Source organism: Vicugna pacos, chromosome 5 (genome assembly GCF_048564905.1).
Source record: "Vicugna pacos chromosome 5, VicPac4, whole genome shotgun sequence".
NCBI lineage: Eukaryota > Metazoa > Chordata > Mammalia > Artiodactyla > Camelidae > Vicugna > Vicugna pacos.
In genome coordinates, this window is record NC_132991.1 from 77,986,451 (window position 1) to 78,014,148 (window position 27,698).

Genomic DNA, 27,698 nt, shown 5'->3' on the forward strand with positions numbered 1-27,698 from the left:
CCACAGAAGCAGGATGTCTGATGAATTAGGAGGCTGGAAGGTAATGTATGAGTTCCTAACACGTATCAGCCTCTTCACATATTCTTTATCCACCTTTATGTATATTCTTTATGTATCTTTCAACTAATCCTAAGAACAGCCCTATGAGAAAGTATTAAATATTTCCACTTTGCAGGCAAGGATATCTTATAAATGACAGTGCAGGACTGTAACTGACTGGGAGGCTTTGTGAAACTGGAGGTATGGAGAGTAGTGAGAAGGCTGTAATATTCTGGGTATGCATAGCAATAGCTGTAACTGCAATGGAAGCCAGGAAAAATGTGAGGGGGATGGATGCTCAGCTCCTCAGAGTAGGACCTAGTGACTGAGTCAATGTGGATGGAGCGAGAGGGAGAAGTCACAGGTTGGGAAGATACTACCCTGGAGAAACCATCAGCAAAATAGGGAGTTTGGGAGAAGAGTTCAGTTTTCAGAAGACAGTCCTACTGTGGTTTTAGAAATGGTGCAGAGGTGTGGGAAATGTCGTTTTTATTTCCCAGCTCGGCAGTACAGAAAGACAAGCTAGAACAGAAGCTTCTCAATAATACGAATGCTTCCTACATGCAATGCACTCAAATATTTTCCTATCCTGTTCTTATCTATTTCATGGTCGGGTAGGGGGTGGAGCAAGGGAACGCTGGTTGCAACTCAGTCCTGCAACTGACTTCATGACCCACAAATGGGGAGCGGCCTGAAGTCTAGACCGGACTTCACCAGAAGCAGAGGAATGGAGGCTGAGCAGCCAGTTCTCATCTTCACTGCACACGATGTTAGTGAAGACAGGAGAGGAAACATATAGGCAAGGAGGGGAGACTCCAGGGTGCCTAATGTGCAGAGGAATCAAGGAGGGAGAGCCTCTGACAGACCGTGTGGTTTTAGAATTTGACCATCAGGGACCTTCCAAGGAGCATTTCCAGTCAGTGGTGGAGTTGGAAACCAGGTTTCACAATTGGAGTAGACATGACGAGATGAAAGAGAGAGCACTACCCCTTCGAGGGATATTGAAGACCTGAACACGCCTGCACCCAAAGGAGAGGGAGCCTGCGAAGAGGACGTGATTGAAAATGTCAGACAGTGATGTGTGTGGGTGTGTGTGTGTTTGGGGCGGAGAGAGGTTTGCAATGGATGAAGAGAAGTTCCTAGCAGAGATATAGGATGCTGGGACAAAGAGCACTAGTGTGGTCACTCTGGGAGGGAAGCAGCCAGGAGGGAGGGGTAGAGATGAGGTAAAGACAGACACCTGCAGAAATGAAGAGGGTGTGATGACAGGCTGGTAGGGAGAGATGATGGGGAGTGAATGGCTGACGCCAATTTTCTCAGTGAAGCAGGAGGCAAGGTCATCTGCTGAGAAGGTGGTTGACAACTTGATGAGAATGGGAAATGTTGGAAGCTGCTTCTAGAAGGTGTCCACAAGCAAAGAAATAAAAGAAATTTGGAGTGTTCGGAGGACCCGTTTAGATGACTGGTCTGTGAAACCTGTGATTTGCCGGTTTCAGAACCTCTGCTCCGTCCTATCAGATACTTTCAGAGCAGGGCCTCCCGCTTCTCCCCAAGGCTGCGCACTGGGCTCCATCACCCTGAGGGCAAAAGAAACATTGTTGGCTCCCTGCTAAAAGACTAAAAACACAAACCATTATGCCCCGATTTTTTTTTCTTTTAATTTTGCCTCTAGGCTTTCCAAAATAAGCTCCTTCTTCTAGAGTTCTGTTTCCACTTCTAATAAATCTCTTGACAGCACAGCCTAGCCCATGTGGACCAATCAATCAGCCCTTATCATCAGGCGGTACTTTTCTCTCCTTCTTCTCCCTGGGATTTGCAACGCTGTTTGCATGTTGGAGTCGCATGGGAAGAGTTAAAAATACTGACGTGTAATCCCACCCTCAGAGACTGACTTAATTGGTCTGGGGTTGCGGCTGAACATCTGTAGAATCCCCTCCCCCAGATAATCCTAGCATACCACTAAGGATGAGGACTGCTGAGCACCTTGATACTCAAAGTGTGGTTTGTGGACTGGTAGTATCTGCACTGACCTGGACATTCATTAGGATGCAGAACCGCAGGCTCCACTCCAGATACATAGAGTTAGATGCTGCAGTTCACCAAGGACTCCAGGTGGTTCATATGCACAACTGAAATCTGAGAAGCCTTCTGCTGGAGATCTAACTTCTTAAGCTCTCCCTCCTGCTCTGTGTAGAATCAAATAGGAGGGTCTCAGAGATCATGCCTCCTTGATTCTAAGCAGCCTGATGAACAGCTGATGGCTGCTTTCTCCTAGAGTGTGAAACAGGCACCTCTCAGCCAACCAGTCAACAAGTGCTTCCCAACATATGGCAGGTAGACCCTGAGTATCAGGGATGTTGTCCCTGGGCTTAGCAGTACACGGTGTAGTTAGCTGAAGCGTTCTTATAGGGCGATCGGCTGTCCAGGTTTGTCTGAGACTGCTCCAGTGTTAGCACTGTAAGTCCCACATCATGGGGAATCCCAAGGGAAACTGGAATCATTGGCCGCCCTGTGTTAAGTAACATTTAGAACTGATTTTACCCCCTCTCTCCCCCCGACACGCACCATTAAAGATGAGATCTGTTTCTTTGGTATCCACTGCCTTGTCATGAGCACACATAGCTGGGAGCTAGTGTTTCCATGCATATAGTTAATGCTTAGAAATATTGGTATATCCATTCAACAAAAATCCACTGGGTGTCCTCAGGGTGCAAGATGCTGGAAAGCAACAGTACCAAAGTAGACATAACACTTGTCCTCATGGGAATTATAGTCTATACAGGAATGCAGGAGAGGTGACAATACAGTGCGGTGAGTGCTGTGACCAGTGGGGTGAGTCTAGAGATCCCAGGAAGCTTATAGGAGGGGCACCCAGCCCATACGTGGGGGCCAGGGGCTTTTGAAGGATGGAAGAAGTTAATCAGGTGAGAGGTGAAGGTTGTATGTGAGCAGGTAAAGAGCATCCTAAGCAGAGGTAATGGAGGTTCATGGACTGGGATAAAAGAGAGCATGGCTCCTTTGAACCTGAAAGAAGGTCAATATCTCTAGGGAAGATGCAGTGAAAGGTGGGAGGTGAGGGTGGGCAATGACAGAGTCTGGAGAGGTAGGCAGAAGCTGGCCTATGAATGGTCTTGTAAAGCAAGTCAGGGAGCTGAGCATGGTCCTGAAAGAAAGGGATCCACAGAGAATTTTAAGCCAATTTAAGAACCTGGTTTGAGTGAAGAATCGTACTACTGTAGAGAATAGAATGGAGAAAATGGGAGTGAAAGCAGGGAATCAAAATGGAGGGGTAACAATCCAGGAGAGGAATGAGGGGAGCCTGGACTGAAATGGTGGCAGTTTAGATCCAGAGAAACGGATGGATGGGAGAGACATTTAGGAAGTAAAAGCAATGGAAGAACATGCTAATTGAAAAAAAAAAAAACCCTGGTGGGAAAAGGGTGAAGGGAAAGAGAGGAACTGAGGATTATGCCCAGGTTTCATTTCTTTTTTTCTTTTCTTTAAACTTTTTATTTTTGAACCAATTCTAGATTTACAAAAATTTACAGAAATAGTAGTTTCCATATATCCCTCTCAATGAGTCTCTCTCTATGTTAATGTTATAGACATTCACGGTACAACTGTAAGAACCAGGAAATTATGGTACGATAAATACTATACCCAAGTAAAAGACCTCACTCAAACTTCACCGGTTTTCCCACTGACACCCATGTGTGGATTCCAGGAACCCACACTGCATTGAATTGCTGTTTTTCCCTAGTCTCGTGCTTTCGGCAAAATTTCTTCCTCCCTCTTACCTGCCTATGTGGTAATGAGAAAATCTCTCCATCATAATTTTCACGACAATTTGCTCCCATGCTTACTTCACTCTTGTTAGACTGAAAGGTCACTGAGAGATGGAAGCACCTTTCTTTAACTGTTTTCCTAGGGCTGGCACCATGCTTGGCACATCGGAGGTGCTTGAAAAACAGCTACTGGATTGAATTACGTTTAATTAAAGAGCACTGGACTTGGAACCAGGAGCCCAGAGTCCAAACCCAGCCCTACAAACCACCAAAGTTACCTGACTTTTCTGAGTCGGCCTCCGGATCCATAGGGGGAATAAAGGATAATACTTTGTATTTCATAGTTTTGTCCTGAAAGACTCTTATATTCTGAACATGCTAGCTGTCCTGGCCGTCGCACTTACCTCATGCATTATTACTTGTTCAGAGTTTGGGGAGTTCCTAGAGCATCAACATGAAAGATCAGATGTCACTACCGCTGCTGGGGGTCCTGTGCATGCCGACATCACCAAGCACAAGGGAAAGGACATCGTGTGCATGTATGAAGCAGAAATGCAGTGGAGGGGAGACTAGAAAGTTAATCAAGAAATGAACATTATCCAGGAGATGGTGAATGTCTGTCAGTGGAGGGAAGGCAAGAGCTGCAAAGAGGATTGTGCCCAGAAGCAGGAGCAGCCGCCCAGGTGGCCAAGGCGCACCAGGACCGCCTGCATGCCCGGGGGCTGTGGTTCCACTAGACTTCCCCTCTAGGCTGTGAGCGCCACCAGAGCCGAGTCCTTGTCTGTTTTGTTCATGGCTGTGTCACCTACACCCGGCCCGGCGTCTGTGCGCCTCTCTGTTAACACAGACGCATCACTTACCCTCTTTGGGCCTCAATTTCCTTATCTCAGGAATGAAGGGAGGTCCCTTTCTCAAAGTATAATTTTATAAGCAAGAAAACCTGCTAACATTTTATAGCAGGAGTGTAGGTGGCAATACTGTTCTGGCAACTGGGGAATGATCATTTCAAACGGAACCAAAAGGCAAACCGAGTGTGCTTGTGCTGTGTCTACCAGATCTCCAGTTACGGGCGAGCACAGACAACTGGCAAGAGCAGAAAAGCTGAAGGCCTGGGAAAACCATGGGGTCCGTGCCACGCTGATGACATTTCTTTCGGCTCTCTGGACAGACAGTGGTCTCTAGATGAGAGACTTGAAATAAAAGCGCGCCTTGGTCTCGAATGAGACGCTGTTTCCCACCCATACTGGAGGGACTTGGGCTCTGCACTCTCCTTTGTCAACCTGTTGCAGTCCCAGCCTGAGGTGGCTGTTACCAAGGTGACCACCCACAGCGGAGGAACCCCGATGTCCCCCCTCCTCAAGGGGGCTAAGTGAGGCAGCCTCCTGGTGGGAGTGAGACTGGGTCAGGAGGAGACCTGCACAGACGAAGCCCCGAGTGGAATGAGGCTCTCAGCTGCTGCAGCCGCTGCCCTGGGGAGGCAGACACAGCTTTACTGGGCAGAGTGCAGAGAACGGAGGATGAGCGAATTCTTGTGTGCCGAGGCAAACTGGGCCTTTGTGAAAGCTCCTCCTTGGGCCTGGAATGCCCTTTTCTACTCTCATCTTGGCCAGTCAGTTCCCCCGCGGATGTCTGCTCTTGCGAGAAGCCCTCCCTGATCCTCAAGCCTGCACTCCCAGAGCACTTTGCACACTTCTTAGTCCTCACCACCCTGTATTATGGGGGCGCCATCTGCAGCTATAAGACTGCGGAGATCCCGGGAGGCAGGAGCTGTGTTCTAGCTCACTAGGAGAGCCAGAATCCTCGGCATGCTTCTGGCACAAAGCAGCTGCTCAATAAATATTCGTCCAGTGAATGAACTAGAAAGTTTATACCGCTCTTGAGGGAGAAAGATAAAACAAGTTGATATCACAATTTAAATAAAATCCACCTTCTGACTTCTACAAGATATCCTGTGGTCTGTGACGCTAGAACATCATTCCTTTGCCTTCTGTAACTACAGAGCCTGACTCTAAACAACAACACTTCAACACACAGGAAATTTCAGATGATGTCCAAAGACACTGCAAAGTGGGCGTTTTATAAAGTTTGTCAGCAATAAAAGTTGAGATATAAATTATATAATTATCCCCATATCCACTAAAAGATTAAATTAGCCATAAACTTGTCCCACTCCTGCCCACTTCCCCTCCCTAATCTGTTTCATTTTCCAAGCATATTGATAAATTAACACTTTGCTACAATATGTTCATGTGTTTGGAAACAAATGAATGAATATTTCTGAGGCTGGAAAAGGGTTGGGGGAAGGACATGTCTTCCTCCTGTGAGGGGCAGACGCACTTTCCCAGGCTGAGGGATTCCATCTTTATATTTTGCCTTCCATCCACCTCTCTAGATCCTGGTTTCTCGCCTCTAAATATTAGGAAGATAAAGTTTGCTCTTTCCTCCCAACCACAGGGCTATGCCCCAGTGCCTCTGCATGCATTGGAGGACAAAGAAGCTCCTGGACCCACAAGTGAAACTTCCAGATAAAAACTCAGTTCATTCAACCAAGAGAATCTTTGTGGAGTTACTATTCCCAGGTAGGTGGCCTCCAAGAACAGTCAGACCACTAGGCTCCAATTACAGAAAGGCCAGTGGGAACAAGCCTGGAAAGGCTAGCATTGCAAGGAGTAACTTCTAGAGAGGAGCCAATGCACCCTTCCCCCATCTGCCCCAAGCCCACACTTTAATCCACCCAGCTCTCTCAGGAGGGTGACTCTGTGTCTTAGAGCAGAGCAGGGCAATTTAAAAAATAGTGAAAGGGAGAGAGGATTTGGCTGAATGGAAAGGAATATGTTTGTGATGAGAAGAGTGAGGGTAGATCTCATATTGCTGTACTTTGCCCACACTTCCACCTGGAGAATTCCTCCTGCTCATCCCTTCGTGGTCACTCAAGGATTAGCTTCTCTCGCAATCCTTCTCCAGCTTTCTCAGACATTACTAGTCATCTCTCCTGTGCAGGAGGGTGGATGCACAGCACACTGGATGCAACCCTGGTCCAAGGTCCAACCATTTCATGGTTGCTTCTTAGCATGCTAAGCTCTTGCACTGGACTCAGAGCTCCCCATCTTATCTCCATATTCTCAGGGCCTGGCAGCAGGTTGTGCTCACTCAATGTCTGCTGAGTGAGTGGTCATACTGATCCTTTTGCTGCCACCAAACCAGATGTACCAGGAAAGAAATGGACAACAGGACATTTTCATCTTTAAATCATGACCTTTGGGGATGGAAGATCCCTTAAGAGGTTATCAAATTTATTCCCCTCGTTGGGCAAGACTGATGAAATGCCCTCTGGGATGCACTCTGGTCCTATCTGCCCTTGGCTCTGGTTCTCAGCATCATTGTGCCCAAAGCTATTTTGTCTACCCTCAGCTGACTCCACCCCCTTTTGTAAAACCTGTTTAATAATTGTCTTTTTATAACATTTTTATTAACCAGACAATAGGCTGTGACCTCTCTATCATGGAAAATTTCAAACACACATCAGAGTAGAGAGAATAGTAGAAGAAACTATGCACCCAATCAATCACTCTACTTCAACATTTAGTAGCACATGACTGGTCTTGTTTCATCTCTAGTCACTGGATTATTTTGAAGCAAATTCCAGACATCATGTCAAATAAACACTTTTTACTTGAATTGCATTGGTAGAAAGGGTGAAAATTAATTCAAGTCATGAGGAACCTGTATATGTTTTTTGTGGGGAAGAGGTGGAGAACTTTTGAAATCATATCACATACTTCTCCACAAGCCCCAAACTGAGGTTTTTGTCTTGTTTTGTTTTGTTTTGTTTGCAGGCAAACATTTAATGGATGTCAGAAGTAAGAAACAAAGCAATGAGTATTATACAAATTGTCAGCACTGACTTTGCAAGGACCAGACTCTCTGACCTGTCTCTGGAACAAGGGCGATCGAAAGGCAGGATGGACCAAACCCCTCAAGCACCTTTTTCTTCTGTATGAAATAGTTGTAGTCCACATGCAGACACATGCCCACTCCCTCCCACCCACAGACATTCACCCAACAGGAGCAGACATATCTGCACGCCCACGCACAGCTGCCCTCATTTACCTGCAGCTGCCTGGTTTGGGCAGTTGTTTTCTGAGCACATTGAAGAACTCAGAGCCCCAGCACTAGAAAGCTTTTCTTTCTAAAGTAGCACATTGCTCCACAGAGGCTTAAATCTGCAGCACCTGGAGGGCTCACCACAGGATGAATCAAATATACAACCCACACTCACTCAATGTGCCAAAACGCTCCTTTTGGTGTGTCAGGTTAAGAAGTGTGAAAGAATACTACGTAATGGCCAATGCTATTTATGCTGATGATTATGAACTCTGTTTACATGCTTAAGATCTCGTATTGGGGAAACTTTCCTGCCCACTCAACACTTTTCACTGTTCAGGTGTCACCATGCCAATCTCAAAGCACTTTGCACACAGTATTATACCTGGGGGATTTGGAAGGCATATTTATTATCCTCTTTGGACAGAGGGGGAAAGAGAGACCAGAAAGAGAGCTAATATTTATTGGGAGCCCCCTTCATGTACTATGGTAGGTGTTGTGCACTCAAATTCTCACAATAATTCTATGATGTATCTCTTTTTATTCACTCCATATAACAAATAGAAAACACTGAAATTCAGAGGATTGAACTGATTTTCCCAAAGACACACAATTAGTATGTGTTAGAGCCTGGATTTTAATTTAGATTTTTCTAACCATCAAACCCATGGTCTTTTTTCTATAATAGTAATCCTCAATTTTCCCAAGTATGAGAAACTACCCCCCATTTAAGTTATTTTTATTTTTTAACTTTTCATTTTGAAACAATTTCAAATTCATTAAAAAAAAAACACTTGTAAACATAGCACAATGACTTCCCGCAGATCCCTTCAGCCTCTATCTCAAAGTTTATTATCTTATTGAATCATAATACAATGACCGAATCCAGAAACTTAGCATTGAAGCAATGCTATTAACTAATCTATACACCTTGTTTGAATGTCACCAACTGTCCCACTAATATTGTTTTTCTGGTCAAGAAACCAATCCAAATTACACATTGTCTTTAGTTGTCATATCTCTCTAGACTCCTCCAATCTAGGACAGTTCCCTCATCATTCTTTATCTTTCATGACCTTGACACTTTTGGAAAAATTCTGGCTGGTTGTTTTGTAGAGTGTCCCTCAATTTAGATCCCTTTTAATGTTGAAAGAGTTTCACAAACCCTCAAATGACTATAATTGTACTTTGAGTATCTGTTGACTGAGAATATACTTATTGACAAGAAACTACACTATAGTGAAGGATGCTTTTGATTTTGTTCATCACAATGGCTTCCATATACATCTGAAAAATTATATGTGTAACTGTGAGATAATTTTTATTTTCTCTACTGGCAATGCTTGGGTATATTTAGTTTCATCTACCCCTGTGGTATTTTGGCAGCTCCTCCTGACCAGTCATACACTCACCAAGGGAGAGATTCTCAAAGAGAGTTTGGAGAAGACAGTTGAGAGCTGTTAGATCAGATAACACCAAGAGCTACTCTTCACTGCATCTTTGCAAATTTATTGTGTGTGTGTATTCTACTCTCTGCCAAGAGTCTCACATGCATTTTATCATTTGAGCCTCATAATAGTACCTCGAAGACAGGTACTATTATTATCATTCCCATTCTACAGTGGAGGAAGTCAAGATTTTGAGTCTGTAAGTGACTTGCCCAAAGTCACACATCTACTGCACAGCAACACTGGGATTTGAACACAGTTCTACTTGGCTCTGAAAGCCCCATATTCTTATCCACCATGTTAATTTTCTCCAAAAACATCTCTGATTTTTTACTTCCATTGTTCCTACATCTGGAAAAGTCTTTATATCCCATTTTCCAAATTCTTTCCCTGATTCCGTCTGTAAGGCTCAATTCTAAGGTCATTCTTCTAGGGAGACGTATTCTATTGGTGGAAGGAGGAGTTGGATTTATACCAACCCCAGGTATTGCTCCTCCACCTGATAAGACATAAAAGAGGACAACAGAACTGGAAGGATGTTCCTGAGTGCAACCTCCTCCTTATGTAAATGAGGAAATAAGAATAAGAACCACTAATATTTACTGAGTGCTTACTGCGGGTCAGGCAGTGTTCTGAATGTTTGGTATGTGTCATCTTGTTTAAATCCCTCAGCAACCCTAAAAGAGAGGTACCAGTATTGTGGAGGGAGAGGCTTCTAGAACTCACCCATATCTGGATTTCCTCTCTTTCCAGGTACCCAAGAGGACGACACTCCTCACCCCTGCTGATGGTAGGCAGAGCCATGTTTCTAGATCCAGCCAATGAGTTGTTGGCAAGAGTGACATGCCATCCCAGAGCTGAAGCACTTCATTGTTGATGCTCAGTGATCTGTGAGGGAGTGAGCTGTGCACCATCTGTTGCCTTGTGCTGGGGCTCTGGGGCTTCCCTAGAGAAGCCCCTGATTTAACTTTGCTCAAGAATACCCTTTGAACATAATTTAGGAGTGGGAGTTGATGGTCATATTCGTCAGGGAGATTAACACTAGCTGGGCAACAGATGAACCCCAAATCTCAGTGTCTTAACATGATCAGAGTTTTTGTCTCACCCTTCTCATGTAACAGTCCCCTGTCGGTTAGACTTTTCCATCTTGTGGCTGTCCCACCTGGAACTATAGCTCTCAGATCACTGCAGCAGGGATGGAGAGAGATGCAAGAGGCATCCTTTCTGCCTCCGCCCTGAGTGACATATGCCGCTTCCTTCCTAGTCGTAGGGTCCTGTGCCCTCCCAACTCTCCTCTACAGTGCCCACACCCCTGTTTTTTGGATGTCCGGGACCCTCAGGTCTAATGGAAGCATTTCTTCTTCCCATTTGGCTGCCTCCTCAAACTGCTGCCTGATACACAGTATTCCTGTGAAGTAGTTACTTACTTTAGGATTGTCAAAGCCGGTGGTGAGAAATGCAGATTCCTGGGCACCACCATGGCCGAGGTTCTGTGTTTTCCCCCTTCCTGAGGCACTTCTTGGTGCCCACAGATGTTTCTGAACTGTTGTAAAGGGTGCAGCCCAGGTCAGTGTTACCCAAACTTCAGTTACTTACACTGTTTGATGTATTTATATACCATCTATACTATTATCTTCTTCATATTTAACATTTTTCTCTAAATGTCTCACATTTTTACTTCCATGAATTTATTTCTAAAGGAGACTTTTGTCACTATCATAAGTAAAAACTGGTATCATTTACCACAAAAAGAAGAGACAAGTTGTGCTACATTCATACAATATTATTCAGCACTAACAAGAAATGTGCTATCAAGCCAGGAAAAGACATGGAGGAACCATAAATTCATATTACTAAGTGAAAGAAGCCAGTCTGAAAAGGCTACATACTGTATGACTTCAACTATATGACTTTCTGGAAAATGCCAGACCATGCTGCAGGAGTTTAGGGGTGGGAGCAGAGGGATGAAGGGGTGGAGCACAGGGGATTTTTCAGATACTGCAACTATTCTGTGTGATACTATAATGGCAGATACACGTCATTGTGCATTTGCCAAAACCCTTAGGATGTACAACATCAAGAGGGAACTGCAATGCAAATTATGGACTATGAGTAATAATGATGTGTCAACATTTGTTCATTGATTGCAAAAAAATGCGCCACTCTGGTGCAGGATGTTGATGGCAGGGGAGGGTGGGAGGAGGGGTGGAAGTGAGTGTATGGGAACTCTGCTTTACGCTCAGTTTTCCCTAGAACCTGCAATTGCTATAAAAAATAGTCTGTTAATAAAAAAAATAGACACACAAGTACAAACAAAACAAGATGAACAAATTCTAGCTGGACATTACTGTATGTCCAAAGGCTCTGAGCCTGATGTCTGTTCTCTTTGTTCACAGAGGAGATTGACAAGCATTAGAAAGGTGTTAAAGACATATTATCTCTCCAATGACATTTTCTCTCAGACATAATCATAAGGCATGGGAGCAAAATGCCAAGAGAACAACGTTCTCACTTGAGGATCACTGTTATTTAACACCGTGTCTGTCTGGGGTATCCATCCCATCCCAGTTTTCAGAAACACTAGTCTAGGGATGACTCTGAATACAAACACCTTGCTGTCATACGTCGAGCAAGCATATTCGCTGCCACTTCCTCAACGTGCTTCTCCGTGTGCATGGTCCACTCCTGGCCCCTAGGGGCTCAGAGTCCAGGAAAGTATCCTTCTGCACAGTTCCTGCCAGGCAGATAGTGTTGCTTAACAAAGATCTGTCAGGGACATGGTGGTGATGGAGATGAATAAAGACAACTATGCTAGGAGTGAGGGACCAGGCAGGAGAGGACGGAGGCTCAGCTGAGTCAGGCAACACAAGGCAGAAGGTCAGCTGAGCAGAGACACTGGACCTAGACGTGCACCCCTGATGGTCAGGCACGAAACAGCTGGCAGTCCACAGTGGTCACAGCACAGCCTCACTTAGAGTGTCTGATTTTTTGAAGGCCGTAGTGAAAGAGGGTATTAGGAAAGGCAGCAGTGTGATCTGGGGCCCCACTCCAGGTCTCCGAGCTACACAAACAGAATGGGATAACCATCACTCCCATTTAATGAACAGCTGCTGTGTGCCTAGAACTTTACTCATGCCCATTCCTTATGACAAGCTTTCAAGCTCAGTATTTTATTCCTGTTTTTTAAACAAGGTCCAGGGAGGTTAAATAAGTCACCCAATATCACTCAGCTGGGAAAGGCCCAAACTGAGATTTGAATCCATGTCTTTCTGACTTGAAACCCCATGTTCTTCCCATTCTTCTGCAATTGGATGAGAAATGATCTGCTCAAGTATTCTTAAGCCAGGATAATGATCAGTATGATGACTAGGACAAGCATCACTGCTATTCATCATTATAGAATCAGAAAAGGAGACTGGATGGGGTGAAAGGCATCTCAGGGGATCATCCATACCCACCTTGCTTGGCATTTTAATTTACATACACACACATATGTGCCCATGTACACACAAGCAAATATGCCTTCCACCATGTGTACACTATGGACCAAAGATAACACTGTTAGTCTGGAATGAACGTCTGCCAGAAGGGAGGGGAAAGGACCAACAGATATTGAGTGCCTACTGTATGCAGAGCCCTATTCCAGCCACTAGAGTGGCTTCAAAAGGTTTCTTTTGGAGAAATTGATGTCGATTCTCTCCAACTACATCCAAAGTAACTTTTCCATAAAGAAGGAAATTAATTTGGTCTGTCCTCCTCAAAACCTCTGAGCACAGGCCCTGGCGATGTGCTCATCAGAGCAATAACCTAGCTGTAAGGCCGGGGCTTGTGTGTCCCCTTTGTGGCCTTGGATCACAGCTGGACAGAGTCTGTATTCGCAGAGTCCCCCTTTTTTTCTTGACAGTTTGCCTCTACCCAAAACTCAAATTATAGCTTATTCAGTTTTGCCTATTTTATCCTGAGATGGTCAGCTCCATGTGGTCCCCATTTTCACTTGTAACATACTCAGAGGGAGGTATCAGATGTGTACTATCTGTAATAGGCACCGAGTCTATGTGACTCTGTCTTATATATGATACTTCTTGAGGGGGGATGGTGTGCGGCTCGGCACACACAGTATTCACGTGCCAGCTCCTTTACATCCGGGCTCACTTCCAACTTGGCTTCCTTCCCAGCAAACAAGAAGCAGCTCGTTCATTCCCACACTCCTTTGAGTATCCCCTCCCCCTTGAACCTCCCTCCCTTCCCCCAACTCACGGGCCACAGCTGGGCTTTTCCTACATACCAGCTGGAAAAGAGAGGAGAGAGAGATTGATTCTCAGCATCTCTCTTTTTTCCTCCCAGGCTCTTTTGAAATCCATATTTCACTCTACCAGCTGTATTAAGTAACTCTTTGTATGCAGGCCTCAGACAGAAGCCACACCCAATAAATTAGCCAACCCACCACAAGCAGATGCAGGCTGGCAAGTGAAGAAGAGTTACTCCAAAGTGAACACTGTGTAGAGGATCCACAGACAGTTGAGATGATAATCACTCTACAGCTGTCAAGACTCAAGTGTCTCCCCTCCTCCCATCCCTAACTCTGTCTGTGGACTCAAGACAGATTCACTCCACACTTTATTCATATGTATGCATGTGCATGTGTGTGCATGTAAATAATAGATAGCTAAATCTGGGAAATAGCCAGGGACCTGATGGTGAGGTTTGAACATCCTTACATCATCTCCCAATAAAGTATTAGAGCACTGGTGAGAACTCATAAGAAAGGGTCCTTGGAGTTTCCAGTTTAAATAGGACCAGGGCTGGTGGAAGTAAGAACTGAAAAACTACAGTGGGAAAAAAAAAATCTCAGATGGGAAAATGAATATAGGTCACCCATGACTTTGGGGGAGGGGTGGCCATAAGTGGGCTTCCCTTTCCCTGGGATGCTGCTGCATCCTGGGTCCAAGATGGGACCTGTTGTCTACCATTCATGAAATGCTTGCTCTCCTACTATACGTGCATGGTGTAAATTCATGACTGCAGCAGTCATGTGCTTGTCAACAACTCAGGAATTCTATAACCACAGGACAGAGTCTATTCTTTGTGATTTTTTCTGAAGACCCATTTGTTGTGCCATGTATTATATACACTGGAACTAGGTCTCCTGGGACTAGGTGACCCCTTCAGTTGGAAAGGAATGTAGGCTATCTCTTTCTGCTTAGATTAAAAATCTCTCTGGACCCCGAGCAATCTCATTGCAATGAACCCCAAGTCTCAAGCTTAAAAGGGTTCTTCAGGGTCACTAGTCCCAGTTGACCACTTGAACCCCCACTGTAAGGCAGCCTATACTATCTTGGGACAGCTCTGATAGAAAGTTCTTTCTAATATCAAAACCCAAGTTGGCTTCCCTGGAGAGCCCATCTAAGTGGCCAAGGCAGTGCCCTTTGTGATCCCACAGAACAGATCTGCACTCCCTTGTACACAGCACACTGCCAGTGAATATTTTTCTCCCTTGTGGTCTCTTCTCAGTTCCCCTACCTACGGAGCTGCTCACTGGATGAGCTCTAAAGATTCGTGCATCCAACAAATACTTGTAGAGCATGAAGCAGGTGCCAGGCACTGGACTGATAAGCAGACACACACAAGTCACTGCTTCCAGGGAACTTACAGTCCCTTTGCAGTGCTTCCCTTAGACCCAGTCAGGAGGGTCCCTTGCTATAGAGGGCTCCACTCTGGCCCTTCTTTGGTTACACACTTCCCACGGGGTGAGGAGTCTGCAGAGTCAAGGAACCACATCCCCCTTCTAGAACATGCTTCAGTTACCTGGAACCCTAGAATTCCTGCCTATTTAGCCATAAGGCCACTCTCAGAACCTTCAGGGTGCTCTTCTTCAGGCTCAAAGGGACAGAGAGTGTCCAGGGGAAGCTCTTTGGAGGTGGTATAGATAGAGCTTGGACAAGCCAGCATGTGTGTCCACACGTGTGTCCAAGGCTCATTATGATGCAGGATGGAGCCCACAGTGGAAAGAGAATCAGATCAGATGGCCTGTTGTCCAAGGGTAGATGTTCCCATTTGGCCAGCACTGAGTTCAGAGGGCTCGAACAGGTCTAAATTCAAATCTGTCTTCCAGGTTGTTTTGAAGTTCTATTTGTCAGGATAGAAGGATAAAATGCACGTTGTGTAACAGTTTATGAGCTGGATTTATTACTTCTAAATATTTTGGCCTATAATATTGAGCCTCCATCTATACTCTTGCCCTAGGGTCCATAAATGTTAGAGATGGGTCTATTCTTTGTGGAGATAGACAGATGTTAATTAATTAAACACAGAAAGAAATGTAAAATTAAACCATAGTGCTAAGAAAAAACAATATACTGTTTGGATCTCTCCTAAAGTGCTTTGCTTACTCTCCATTCCCAGGGTTCTCCTTGCAGCTTGGGGTCTCCAGTTTCCTTTGAGCCCTGCAAAGTCCTTCTCTTACTTTCAGAGAACCCAGAACACTGACTAAAATATTCCACATTACTCTTGCCCCTTCTGAACTTGGAGCTCTAGGGAAATGAACTTCAGGAGGAAAAAAGGAGGCAGACCAAAACTGTTCATCTCTTCCAGAATTGTTTCCTGCTACTTATTAGGTCCAAAACAGGTGCTCCATCACCCCCACTGCCATAGTGGATTTCATCTTTGTACCCACTCCAGGTGCTCCACAGCTGACCGAGCCTAGCAGGTGATTTCACCTCTTTGTTAAGATATCAGTGTGTCTCACATCTCTACGGCTTCCAGCTGTCTAAACTCAGCCTAAGTCTGTTTCTTCTCACTTGGTCTTCAGCAGCAGCAGAGAAACCTTCTCTGACTAATTGGGGAAAAGGTAACAAATTCCTCCACTTGTCTCTCTTGAATAGGCACCCCACACAGTAGCTGCTTTTAAGCATGCATCTCTTTCTTGTCCCCGATATTACTGTGATTCACCTGCGACTGACTGTCTCTGTGTCCTTGATCTCTATCAGCCTCTGTGATGTCTGGGTTAGATTGTGAAACTCCCAGAGGGGGCAGGGCCACATCTGCCCTGTGTCTCCAGACTTTGCTCAGCAGAGCAGCAGGCATAGGTAGGCACTTGATACAGACTTTTGATGATGGAAACAGAAACAGCCCTCTGTGTCTAGGGCACCGTGAGTGGGCAAGAAGCAATCTACTACCACAGACAGACCACACTACAGAAGCTCCTGCCAACCTGGGAGCTGGGGCTCACTTTTCCTTTTAAACAAGGTGTTGTGGGGAGGAGGCATTCTCTTACCTCCGAAATAACAACAGTCTGATAGAACTGCTCTAACCATGTTGACCAATCTGATACTCAGAATAACCTTATGAATTGGGGGCTATCATTATCCCAGTTTTACAAATGAGAAAACTGAGGCACAGAGAAGCTATGCAAATTGTTCAGGCCTCCAACTGGGGCCATCTGGGCTTGGAGACCTCAGCTCACCCACCATGGCACACTGTCCCTTGAAGTGAACTAGTGCAACTTCAACCAGAAATGGAGAATGAAGGCTCTTGTCTCATACTTTCATGAATCCTTGACTAACTCCTGACCCACCTGAAAGACTGGCTGAAGGGAGGAGAGTGGCTACTCAGCCAGCTGTCTAGCATGGAGCCACATTGGCCCTAAAGCATTTGTTCACACCCCATTCCTCTCCCTCCTCCTGTCCTCTCTTCTGTTTCTCAAACATGCTAAGGTTCTTCACACTTGGGCCTTTGAATCAGCTATCGCCTCCACCTGGAAGCTCTTCTCCAGATTGATGTATGCATCACTGGATCCTTCTCATCACTTAGGTGTCAGCCCAGACGGCACATTCTTAGGGAGGCTGTTCCCAATCACTCTGCGTAACGTAGCTGCTTCTTTTCCAAGCCCTCCCTTTTATCCTTGTCTAACTCATTTTCCTGTTTTGCCCTCACCACGGCACTGAATGCCATCTGAAATCACTTTATATATCACTGTAATTATCTACTAGCTTGCTTGGCTACTTCTGCATCTTCACTAGAATGTTAGCTTCAGGAGAGCAGAGATCTCAACTGTTTTGTTCACTCCTGGGAACTCAGGGTCTGGAACAATATCTGGCATGCTGTAGGCACCCAGTAAACATTGGCTAAATGAACACATGAATGAATGAATACTAAGTCCTTTATAGATAGGTGCAGATGTAGAACTAGCCGGATCCTTCAGTTGCCTCTCACCTCATACATTCCAAGCCATCGGCAGGTAGAGAACAAATTTTTCATTTCTGGCAATCTTTTAACCCCCAGAGCAGTGGCAAATGACTGGGGAGCTGCTCAGTTCCTTTGTTTGGGCAGAGGAAAGACCAAGACATTCAGCTATTGAGATTGCAGACGGTCTGTGCTCCCTTCAGGGCCACGTGTGGACAATTGCTGGACAGCTCCCCCCAAACAGAAAATAGAATACTGAGTCTCAGCTTTTCCCTTTCTGTCTGTTTGTCTCTCTCCCTCTCTTCCTTCTCTAGAGAGTTTTCCCCATCTCCTCCCCTTTGTCTCCCTTCCTCATTAAAATTTTTTGAAGAAAAACAAGCAAAAAGCGGGAAAACGTGTTCACATCTACACACGCTACTTGTATTACTATTATTACACATTGCTATTAAAATCTCCTGGCTCCTGCACAAATAAAACAAGCTCTCAAAATACAATGATCATATGCAGGAAGTGCTTGATTTGATCCAGTCTTAATATCGACATGACCCCCTATTCCTCCCACATGACAACAGAGCCTATTCCTTTATTGGTGCTGTTGCTGTTTTTTTTTTTAGTTCCATGCTCTATTTGTGACACATCATAAAAAGAATGAACAAGAAAGGAAAGCTCCTAACCTCCAACCAGACCCTGTATCGTGTGAGGGTATTTCACAATCTTCCTGATGATCCCTTTCTTTTCCTTTTTTTTTTTTTTAGCAAAATGCTGCTTTTCCATCATCAAGATGCATGCCATTATATATTAATCCCTTCCAAGGCATTTTCAGGCTCACTATTTTTTGGATCCTCTCAACACGCAGAGAAGGAAGTGAGGGGAGGAAAAAGGTTCCTCTAAGTCACAGGAGTTGGAGAAGGGGTTCAAGGGCATAAAGACATTTGAAGAAGTCCACACAGCAGTAAACATCAAGCAGAACAGGCTCCAGCCCCTGCTGCTTCCTAGAGACAAGGGTGTTCTTGCCAGAAGTCGTAATCCCAGTGGCCCTCGTAACATGCACACCTGCACCAGCCTAAATGGGAGGAGAAAGAAGTAGCTTAAGAAGTTAGGAAGCTAAGTGAGTCTTTCGGGAAAGATGAGGTTCCTGACTGGGGCAGATGCTGGCCAGGACCATCCCAAAGAGAGGCATCATCACCCTTGTTCTCAGCCATGCCCCTCTACCTTGTGTCTGTGCTGGAGGCCCAGCCCTGAAAGTGGAGGGGAGGGCTGAAAGAAGGGGCCTGAGCAGGCACCCTGGACCTTCTCCCCTAGCAAGAGTCCTCGGCTCTGGACAGCACTCTAGTTGAGACTGCAGGCAGTTCTAGTCACAAGAAGGAGGAACAGAGCCCCCAGCCTCTCAGAGACATTTGTTCACACTGAGATCAACATCACTTTCTTTCATAATGCCCAGGCCATGGCCCCAGTCATCATCTGTCCTTGAAATGCTCTGCCTGTTCAGAGCAAAGATAAAATGAATGAAAATGTCAGGGATGCCTGCCTCTCACAAAGCAAGCCCTCAACAAGAACCAGAGCTATTCAGGAGCACCGGTATGTCATCCTACTGCACCATCACCGGTCCAAGGAACACACAGAGATCTCCCCTCCACTTCTGGGAAACTAGTGAGGAAGTGGCTGATGTGACCACATAACCCTGCCCAGGGTGCCACTGAGTGTTCCTTCTCTGTTATCACTAACTCGATCAGATTTTCAGGTGAACGCTTCCTACCTGGGATTCTGTAAAAAGTGTTGCCACAATTCGTGATTCTAGAAGAATGTGCACATGCTATGCAGCACTGCAGCCACTAGATTGAAAGTGGAGCTGGAGGGAATTGGGTGAGTATGTCTATGAAAATCTGAATGAGTCAGGTAGGGAGAACCTTCAACTTGGGAAGACTCTGATCCATAAAGTACTTGGCATCCTCTATCCTGGATGGGGAGAGTTTAAGGGACATCCTAAGTTGATATGCTTCAGGCCTGAGAAGAGGAATAGAGAAGACAAGATCCCCAACTTCCTTCTTCATATCCCTTAAATTCACTCTCATCCAACTTATTAACCTGCTTTCAACCTGGTAAAAACTTGAGTCGGCCAAAAAGCATCTTAGCAAACTGTATAGTCTCCTTGAACCTACAATCCCTCTCCGTTTCCTCCTCGGTGACTAAGACACACTGCTGAGGGTGTCAATATAATATGGCAGGGGGTAGTCTCAAAGTGAAGGAAAGGCACAGGCTTGCAGAGGACACGATCTCTGCACACTTTCTGAGAGGGAAGAAATTTGAATCTGGGACTGAAAATGGGTTAGGGAAATGGCACTAAACAATAAATCAGATACAAGGATATCTTGGCAACAAGCATGAATGTAACACCAAGTTTGTTTATTTCATCACTTCTGACTTCTGAATCTTCTACTCTGAGAATACTTATGGAATTTTGGGGTGGAATTGAACATATTCCAATTGAGCATTGGAGGGAAAATGCAAAAGTAGGGTACAACTGAGCTACCAAACAGGCTCAACCAGACACCAGACACATTTTGAACAAACTTAACTGCATGAAATGAACATCACTGAGGAGCCCGTAAAACTTTAGTCCTTACGCTAGAGACAGTACAATGGCTTACCAGGGCAAGCAAGCAAGTAGCAGTCTGCAAGACCTGGAGATACTAGAAGGAAGCAGGAAAAAGGAAAAAAGGTCTCACCTGTTCTGGACCCTGGAAGCAGATACGGCAGAGAGGGGTCCTCATGCCACTGTCCAGGCTGCTGCCCAGTGAGTAGCGATCCTCAGCCTTCCCCTTACAGAAGTCATCTGAGGAGGCACTGCTGAGCAGTGAGGCAGGTGGCTCTGTGGCTGGGCCACCCCAGTCATCTTCCACAGAAGGTGGCAAAGGTGGTGGAGGTGGCAGAGGAGGAGTCTCCCTGCCCACCTCTTCTCGGGGGCCCCTCCAGCCTGCCCACCCCCCGGCACCCAGAGCCGGAAGGGTGTTGTTGTTGGCTGCCAAACCAGGGAGCTGGGGTTCGCCGTGCATGGGCAGGGGCGCTGGAGGGGGGCGCCGCAGGAAGAAAACCTTCAGGTCATTGAAGAGCATGCGGCAGCGGCACTTGAGGAGACCCTGGTGGCGCAACATCTGGGGAGCTGGGGTGCACAATCCACAGCAGTACCAGGCACAGAAGCAGCAGCAGCACCACCACCAGAGCAGCCCACTCAGGGGCATCAGCATGTGCCCAGTGGAAGCAGAAAGCCCAGTAGAGGCAGTTGGAGTCTTTGCAGAGGAGGATAGGATGGTTGGGGGGTGGGGTGGAACCACAGTGTATCTGTATGATGAGGGGAGTCTGCGTTCTCACTGGCTCCTCTTACATCCCTCCAAGCAGCAAATAAATTGCCCCCAGGACTGAGAACTGTGAGTCACCGATTCTGAACTCTACCTGGAAAGCCCAACAACAAAAAGATTTTCTTACCCCCTCACCTCTACCCCAACCTTAAGCTTTTCTTAGGGTATCCTTTTTGCCTTTGACCTGGGAACACTGGTAGGGGCAGAGGGATAGAAAAAAAAAGTGTTGAGGATGGGCTGTTAAGACCTTGAGATCAAGGTTTAATTGTTAGAAAATTACCCAGGTGAGAATTATTGGGTTCTTCTCAAATTCCTAGGCAGTGGGAAATCTCTTTTCTTTCATATAAAAGGGTAGGGAAGGTTATAAATAAAATTTGGAGTGGACTGAACTGGGCTTAGGGCAAAGTAGCTCAGTGAAGAATTGAGGATTGCATGTGATAGAAAAGATAGTTTTCCTCAGGTAGCAGGAGTTTAGTGGGGGTGAGGGTGGTGCATGAGGGAAGTAAGGTAGGGGAGGAGAAGAGGTTGGGAGAAGTTTTAATTCTCCTGGGCAGAAAACTGGGGCAATTAACCCCCAGAAGCACCAGAGTTGCTTTTAAGAGAGCAATGGGGCAGAGTTGGGGGAAGGGATTCAGGTGAAATTGGCAAGGAGCTTGTGCTTTGCCTCTGCAGCCAAAGGGCTGCACAGAAGACGGGAAAGCCAATTAGGAGAATAGACGTGGGGAAAATCAGGAACTGGGGAGGGGAAAAGAAAGGGAAAAACAGAAAAAATCGTTTAACCCTTGCAGAGACGCCTCCTTCCTGAGCATTAAGATCCTGGCTAGAGGAAGGGTGTGTGTTTGGAGGGTGGGAGGCTGTGGAGCAGAGATAAGGGGTAGAGAAGAGGGGCGTGTGGGAGGGAACAAGAAGAAGGAGCAGTTACATGATCTCAGCCCCCAGCCCACCCCTGAGGCGGTCTGTAAATCGTCGGCCCTCGTCCCTTGGCTCCATCAAACGTCCCTTTGGGCGAGGAGCGAGGGCCGGAAGAAGGGCAGGTCCAGGCCGGTGAGTGGCCTCGCCTTCTCCTCCTGTTTCTCCTCTGGGCCGCTGTCGCCCTCCTCCTCTTGCTCCGAGTCTGCCCGCTGCCGCTGATGCTGCTGTGGCGGCGGCGGCGACTGTTTGTCGGCGTCCAGGTGTCTCCGGGGTGGGGGCTGCTCCGGCTCGTCCTCTGGCTGCTGCTCGCCGTCCGGCGCGGCCAAGACTCCCGGCTTCATGATCCTCCTCCTCCTCCTCCCTCCCGGGGGGCCGGCCCTGAGCCCCCGCGCCCGGGCAGCGCTGCCATGCAACCAGAGGAGAGGCAGGCGTAGTGGTGGGGGCGGCTGGGGAGTGAGGAATGGGGGTAATAAAAAACGAAATAATACTAGTGGAATAAGAATAATTCGGTTATCAAATAATCAGGAAAGAGTGCTTCTGGAGCGGTGAGGGCAGAAGACGGTGGCTGCCGGGTCTTCACGGCAGCTCTTCCCCCGCTACCCCCACCAAAGGCGGCCTCGGTCGGCTCTCTGCGCCCCCTGCCCCTCCCTCTTCTCCGCTGCCTCTGGCTGGTTGGGCTCGCTATTGCCACCTCTCCTCTAGATGCAACGAGGTAAGGCTTGTTTGCGGTGCCAGCTGAGGGTGGGGAGGGGAAAACGAAGCAGAGTGGCTGAAGTGGCAGGCAGCCAGCACTTGGCTCCGGCTTGGCCCTCGCGACTCCCCGAAACCATATATAAATGTATCTCTTATAAAAGGCGAGAGGAAGCAAATCAGATTCCAGGCTGCTGCCAGATGTTGTCTTGTCTTCAGCCGTTGCTCAGCACCCGCCGCCGCAACTGCTGCCCCCCTGGTTCAGTTCCCAAAGGGGTGGTGCTGGAAGGGAGGTGGCGGGCGGCGAGCTGACCGTCCGAGGTCTGGAAACAAGGTTCTTGGAGCAGAAAATGTTCTCAGCGTCTCCGCCGCCGCTGCGGCCGCCGCTGCTGCATTCAGCACCCGGGGCGAGTGGACAGCTCCCACCCAGCTGCTGCGCGTCACGGAAGTGGGGGCCTGACGCAGACGCCGGGGAGGGATTGAGGAGGGAAAGGGGACGAGAGGCAAAGAGGCTAGAGAGAGAGGGAGAGAAAGGAGGAGGGAAAACTGTTCGAGGGAAGGGGATGGGGAGGGACCAAGGGAAAGACAAGGAAGAAGGAGGGATTTAGGGAGGAAGGGAGGAGGGAACAAAGTGATGGAAGAGGGAGAAAGGCAAGTGGGATGGAGGGGAGTGAATCAGGTACCAACTCGAGCATTTTCCCAGAGCTGGAGGGATAGTGGATAGTACCGCTGTAGAATTTCTTCCCACTGTACACTATCACTGCCCCCTTCAACGCATACAAAGACTTCTACATCCCAGCCAGAGTCCTTTTCCCTGCTCATATGAACATTTTAAGCACATATCAGTCTGCAAACTTTGGAAGAGATAAAGTTTTGTGATTCTTGCACTAATGCTGGGACTTGATGGAACTAAGTTATGAGAAGAAAATATTTCTGACAAGAAGAGGGATGCTAGCACTATTTTTGCCGGTTTCTTCTAGAATTTGTGCTCAAAACGGCAGGGTTTTGTTTTTTGTTTTGTTTTTTTTTTTTTTTTGTCCATTTAAACCCTTTGTGCTTATGTCACTGATGGCATGCAGTAGGTACTCAATATATATTTGCTGAATGGATTATGACTACCATCACCAAAGTCATTATTACTTCAAGCCATAGGCCTCTTTCAATTGTAATCGCAAGAATCCAGAGCAAAATTATAGTCCCATCTTAACCAATATCTCCAGCCTCCCCTCTATTTGAGTCTTTCACTGAGCCACTGACAAGAAGTAATTTGAAATGGATGCTAATTTCTTCTCTTATTTCTACTTCTGACTTAAGTCATCCTACCCCATCTTTCTCAATGAGTTGCTAGTGAACAGAAAAGTGTCTCTAAATGTGAAGAAAAAGAAGAAAATTTAAAGTGGTCTGTACAGCAGTGGAGGGTGTAGCTCAGTGGTAGAGAGTGAGCTTAGCATGCACTGCACAAGGTCCTGGGTTCAATCCCCAGTACCTCCATTACAACAAACAAACAAACCTATTTACCCCCCCAAAACCCAAAAATAAACAAATAAAATATTAAAAAAAAAAATAAAGCAGTCTGCACAATTACTTAGTACTTGCAGCTGTAGACCCTGATCATTTAAAATTTAGGATTACTTTTTTGCTTTTCCTCATAACCACTCTCCACACACACACACACACACACACACACATGCACGCATACATAACTTCAAGGTCATGGACTTGGACAAGCTATCCCAATGAGTCATCTACACTACTTTAGAAATGTTAGAGCTGCAGACAGAGTAGCATGCAAAAATCTCTGCACCAAAATATCATTGGCATGAAGTTCAGCCCTATGAATCATAAGAAAAGTACCCTTTCCTGCCATTTCCTTCAATGATTCATTCCTACAAACTCTAAGGAGCAAGGACCTGAGTCTGGGTCTTGGCTAACCTAGAGTGGCTACTTGTTTGAATCATGTCTCAGCACCCACCATGGATGCTAACACCTAGCCCAAGGTGAGTGGTTAAAAGAAGATTGTGATGTTGTTACTAACTGTAAAATAATATGTATTTTATTGATATCAGTGTGACTACTGTGCTGCAAAAGAGATTTTCTCTGCTTAAAAAAATCTATCTGCTTGCAAAGAAAATTCTCCACACTCCACATCACCCTGTGCTTGCCTCTGACACTGTACAAATGCCACTCTATAATAATGATCTCATCATACATTCATCTCCCTTTACAAGACTCAGAGCTCCTTGAAGGCAAGGACCAGTATTTATATTTGAATCATCAGTACATAATGCAGAGCCTAAAGTCTAGTGGGTGATCAAGAAAATGAGCACTGAATGAATTAATGGCCTTTTTGTTTCAATGAAGCTACATATATCTCCTCTTCAACTTAGACATACACATGTGAATACTCTCGTACATGACTGAATATCTGCATTACCTAAAATGGAGTTTCAGGGTTTTATGCCAACAAAATACTAGTTCCAAGTGTGTCATGCAAGTAAACTGGGGCAGGAGACAGAAAAGTCATATGAGGCTTGGATTCAGTCTTTGAAAAGGAGGATATCCATAAGAAGACTCTCTTTTCCAACCCTTCCACTGACAGCAAAAGATTTCTAGAAGCAGAAGGCTTCTAAGGATGGGAAGCTACTACAGGACTGTCTTTTAAAAAATACTGGAAAGCTTGGGAGTTCGGTTTTGAATATAATGTAAATCTTGGAAGGTGCCTCACTGAGTTAGATTCTCCTTATACTGATGATGAAGCAGTGGTTGTGAGTCCCAAGAATAAAAGCCATAAATCAATGGGTCTCCATGTAAGCATTCAAAAGATATTTACTAAACCTTAATCATAGGCAAAGCATTGTGTTGGAAGATGTGGGAAACACAAAAATGAATTGGTTAGAATTGCATCCTTTAGGGTATAGTACTATAACTATGTATATAATCATAATATAAGGTATAAAATAATAAATGCTAAAAGTTTTGAGAGTATTTAGAATAAAGAAGTAATTAATGCTTATACCTTGGCAGCAATTAGGAGAGGTGGAGGGAGGTGGAGATGCCAGAGCTCCAGGAAAGCCTTTTTCAAGAAGAGACATTGAACTGAGTTAATATGTAGAATTTAGGGGAAAGAAGTATATTTCTGACAATGGGGATGCTGACTACTTTAGTTCTTCCATTTGACTGGAGTGGAAGGTATTTGAAGGTAAGTAGCTGGAGGTAAAGTCCGAAAGGTAGGCTGAAGCCAGAATACAGATGGCCCTGAACGCCACTCTGGGAGAAGACTTATTCATTGACCAGGTACTTGTTCTAATGGTTTTAAAGATTTGGAGCTGAAGGTGAAGGGCAGAAATAAACTTTATCTCTGAGCAGGTTAATTAACTGGATGGGATTTCACTGCTAACAGGTGAGAAGCAATCAATATTTTTCATTTCACGCCAGAAAGTTCTCAGCTTCTTAATAGATTTATTCTTTTAAATGAGGTTGTTTTCAGATATATTTCATTACATACAGAGATGCTGTGGTCATGTGAATTAGAAGAGTAGATGAATGAGAGGCTCCAAAAAATAGTCTTCAGGAGGAAATATTAAGAGATGCAAAGTTCCAGCAAAGACTCATTAGTGAGCACATTGCACTTGTTTCATCAACCAGGAAAGCCCTTAAGGGATCCATGCTAGTAGATACTGTTTCTTTTCCTAGACAGAGAGTACTCAGGCTAGAAGGCATTTTACAGAGGCTGAGGGGAAAAAACGGTCCTGAAAGATTAGGTGACTCTGTGCCTAAGATTCCCCCAACAATGGGCTGGAATTTATACACTTTCTAATCCTCAATACAGTTTGCTTTCCACTAATTCACAGTTGACTCTCTTTAAGCATATGGTTCCTCAAGAATCATTGCAGAATTACTGTTGTCATGCAAAATATTAATAGCTACCATGTTCTGAGCCACACACTGTTTTCATATGTACTTATTAAAAATAGAAATTCTTATGTGCCACCCCAAGTCTACTGAATATTAATTTCTTGGAGAGCAACCTGAGAATCTGCATTTTAACAAGTGCCTTGCCCAAGTGACATTTTGATCCTCAAAACTCCTTAGGTGGTAGGTTTTATCCACTTTTTTTTTAGACAAGAAAACCAAGGCTTATAGAAACTAAGTCTAAGGTTATATACAGTTGGTGAACACCAACACTGAGATTCTAACAGTGACCTCTCTCACCCTAAGTGTATGCTCTTCTTATGATGCAACGTTGCCTTTTAAATGAAATTTCCTGGTGCCACATAGGATCCTCACACAGTTATTATCTGTTTTCCATACTGTGTTCCATGTCAAAATGTGGTTCAAAACTCAGGCTAAGTTGTGGTAGGTGGCTTCTAAAAGAGGGTGTTAATGATCCTCACCTCCTGATACTAATGCCCTTGTGTAATCACCTTCTTTGGAGTGTGGGCTGAAACTTGTGACGTGTTTCTAATAAATAGAATACAGTCAAAGTAATGGGATGTCACTTCAGAGATCAGGTTACAAAAGACTGTGACTTTCATCTTATTCTCATTCTCTCTCTGGCTCTTCTCATCTACTTCCCCTGATGGAAATCACATACCACATTGTGAGCTGCACTGTGGAGGGGCCCATGTGGCAAAGAACTGAGGGTGGACAGCCTCCAGCCAACAGCCAGTGAGGAACCAAGGCCCTTGATTCAACAGTCCTCAAGGAAATGAATCTTGCCAACAATCACATAAGTGAACTTGGAATCAAATCCTTCCCCTGTTGATCCTTAAGATGATGGCAGCCTTGGCCAACATCTTAATTACAGCCTCATGAAAAGCCTAAGGCAGAGAACCCAGCTAGGCCATAGCTGAATTTCTGACCTATTGAAACTGAGATAAATGCAGTTGTTTCAAGTCTTCTGTACACTATCACAGCTTTCATGCCAAACACACATAAACAGTGACACCTACGTGACATGTCTCAACTAGAGTCTGTTTCCCTGCATTTAAGCATTTTGAGCAGAAATTCACCTGCAAGCTTTGGAAGAGATAAAGTTTTGAGAATCTCTCATTGAAGCTGGAGACTTGGTGGTGACTAAGTCCCTCATGACTAAGAAGTCATGAGAAGAAAATGCTTCAAACAGGGAGTGAGATGCTAACAATATTTCCTTCCATTTCCTCTTCTAGAATTTAAGCTCCATG

The 27,698-nt window shown here is 45.5% G+C and overlaps 1 protein-coding gene across 1 annotated transcript in view; it reads right to left on the reverse strand.

The window, feature by feature from the left end:
* MARCHF4 (membrane associated ring-CH-type finger 4) overlaps positions 1-23,065 on the reverse strand; it is a 94,413-nt gene extending 71,348 nt beyond the window's left edge. Inside the window, exon 1 of the mRNA XM_006207277.4 lies at positions 20,284-23,065. Coding sequence (XP_006207339.1) covers positions 20,284-20,802 — 519 coding nt within the window. The 5' untranslated portion in view covers positions 20,803-23,065. The remainder of the gene's footprint in view (positions 1-20,283) is intronic.
* Positions 23,066-27,698: the final 4,633 nt, after the last annotated feature.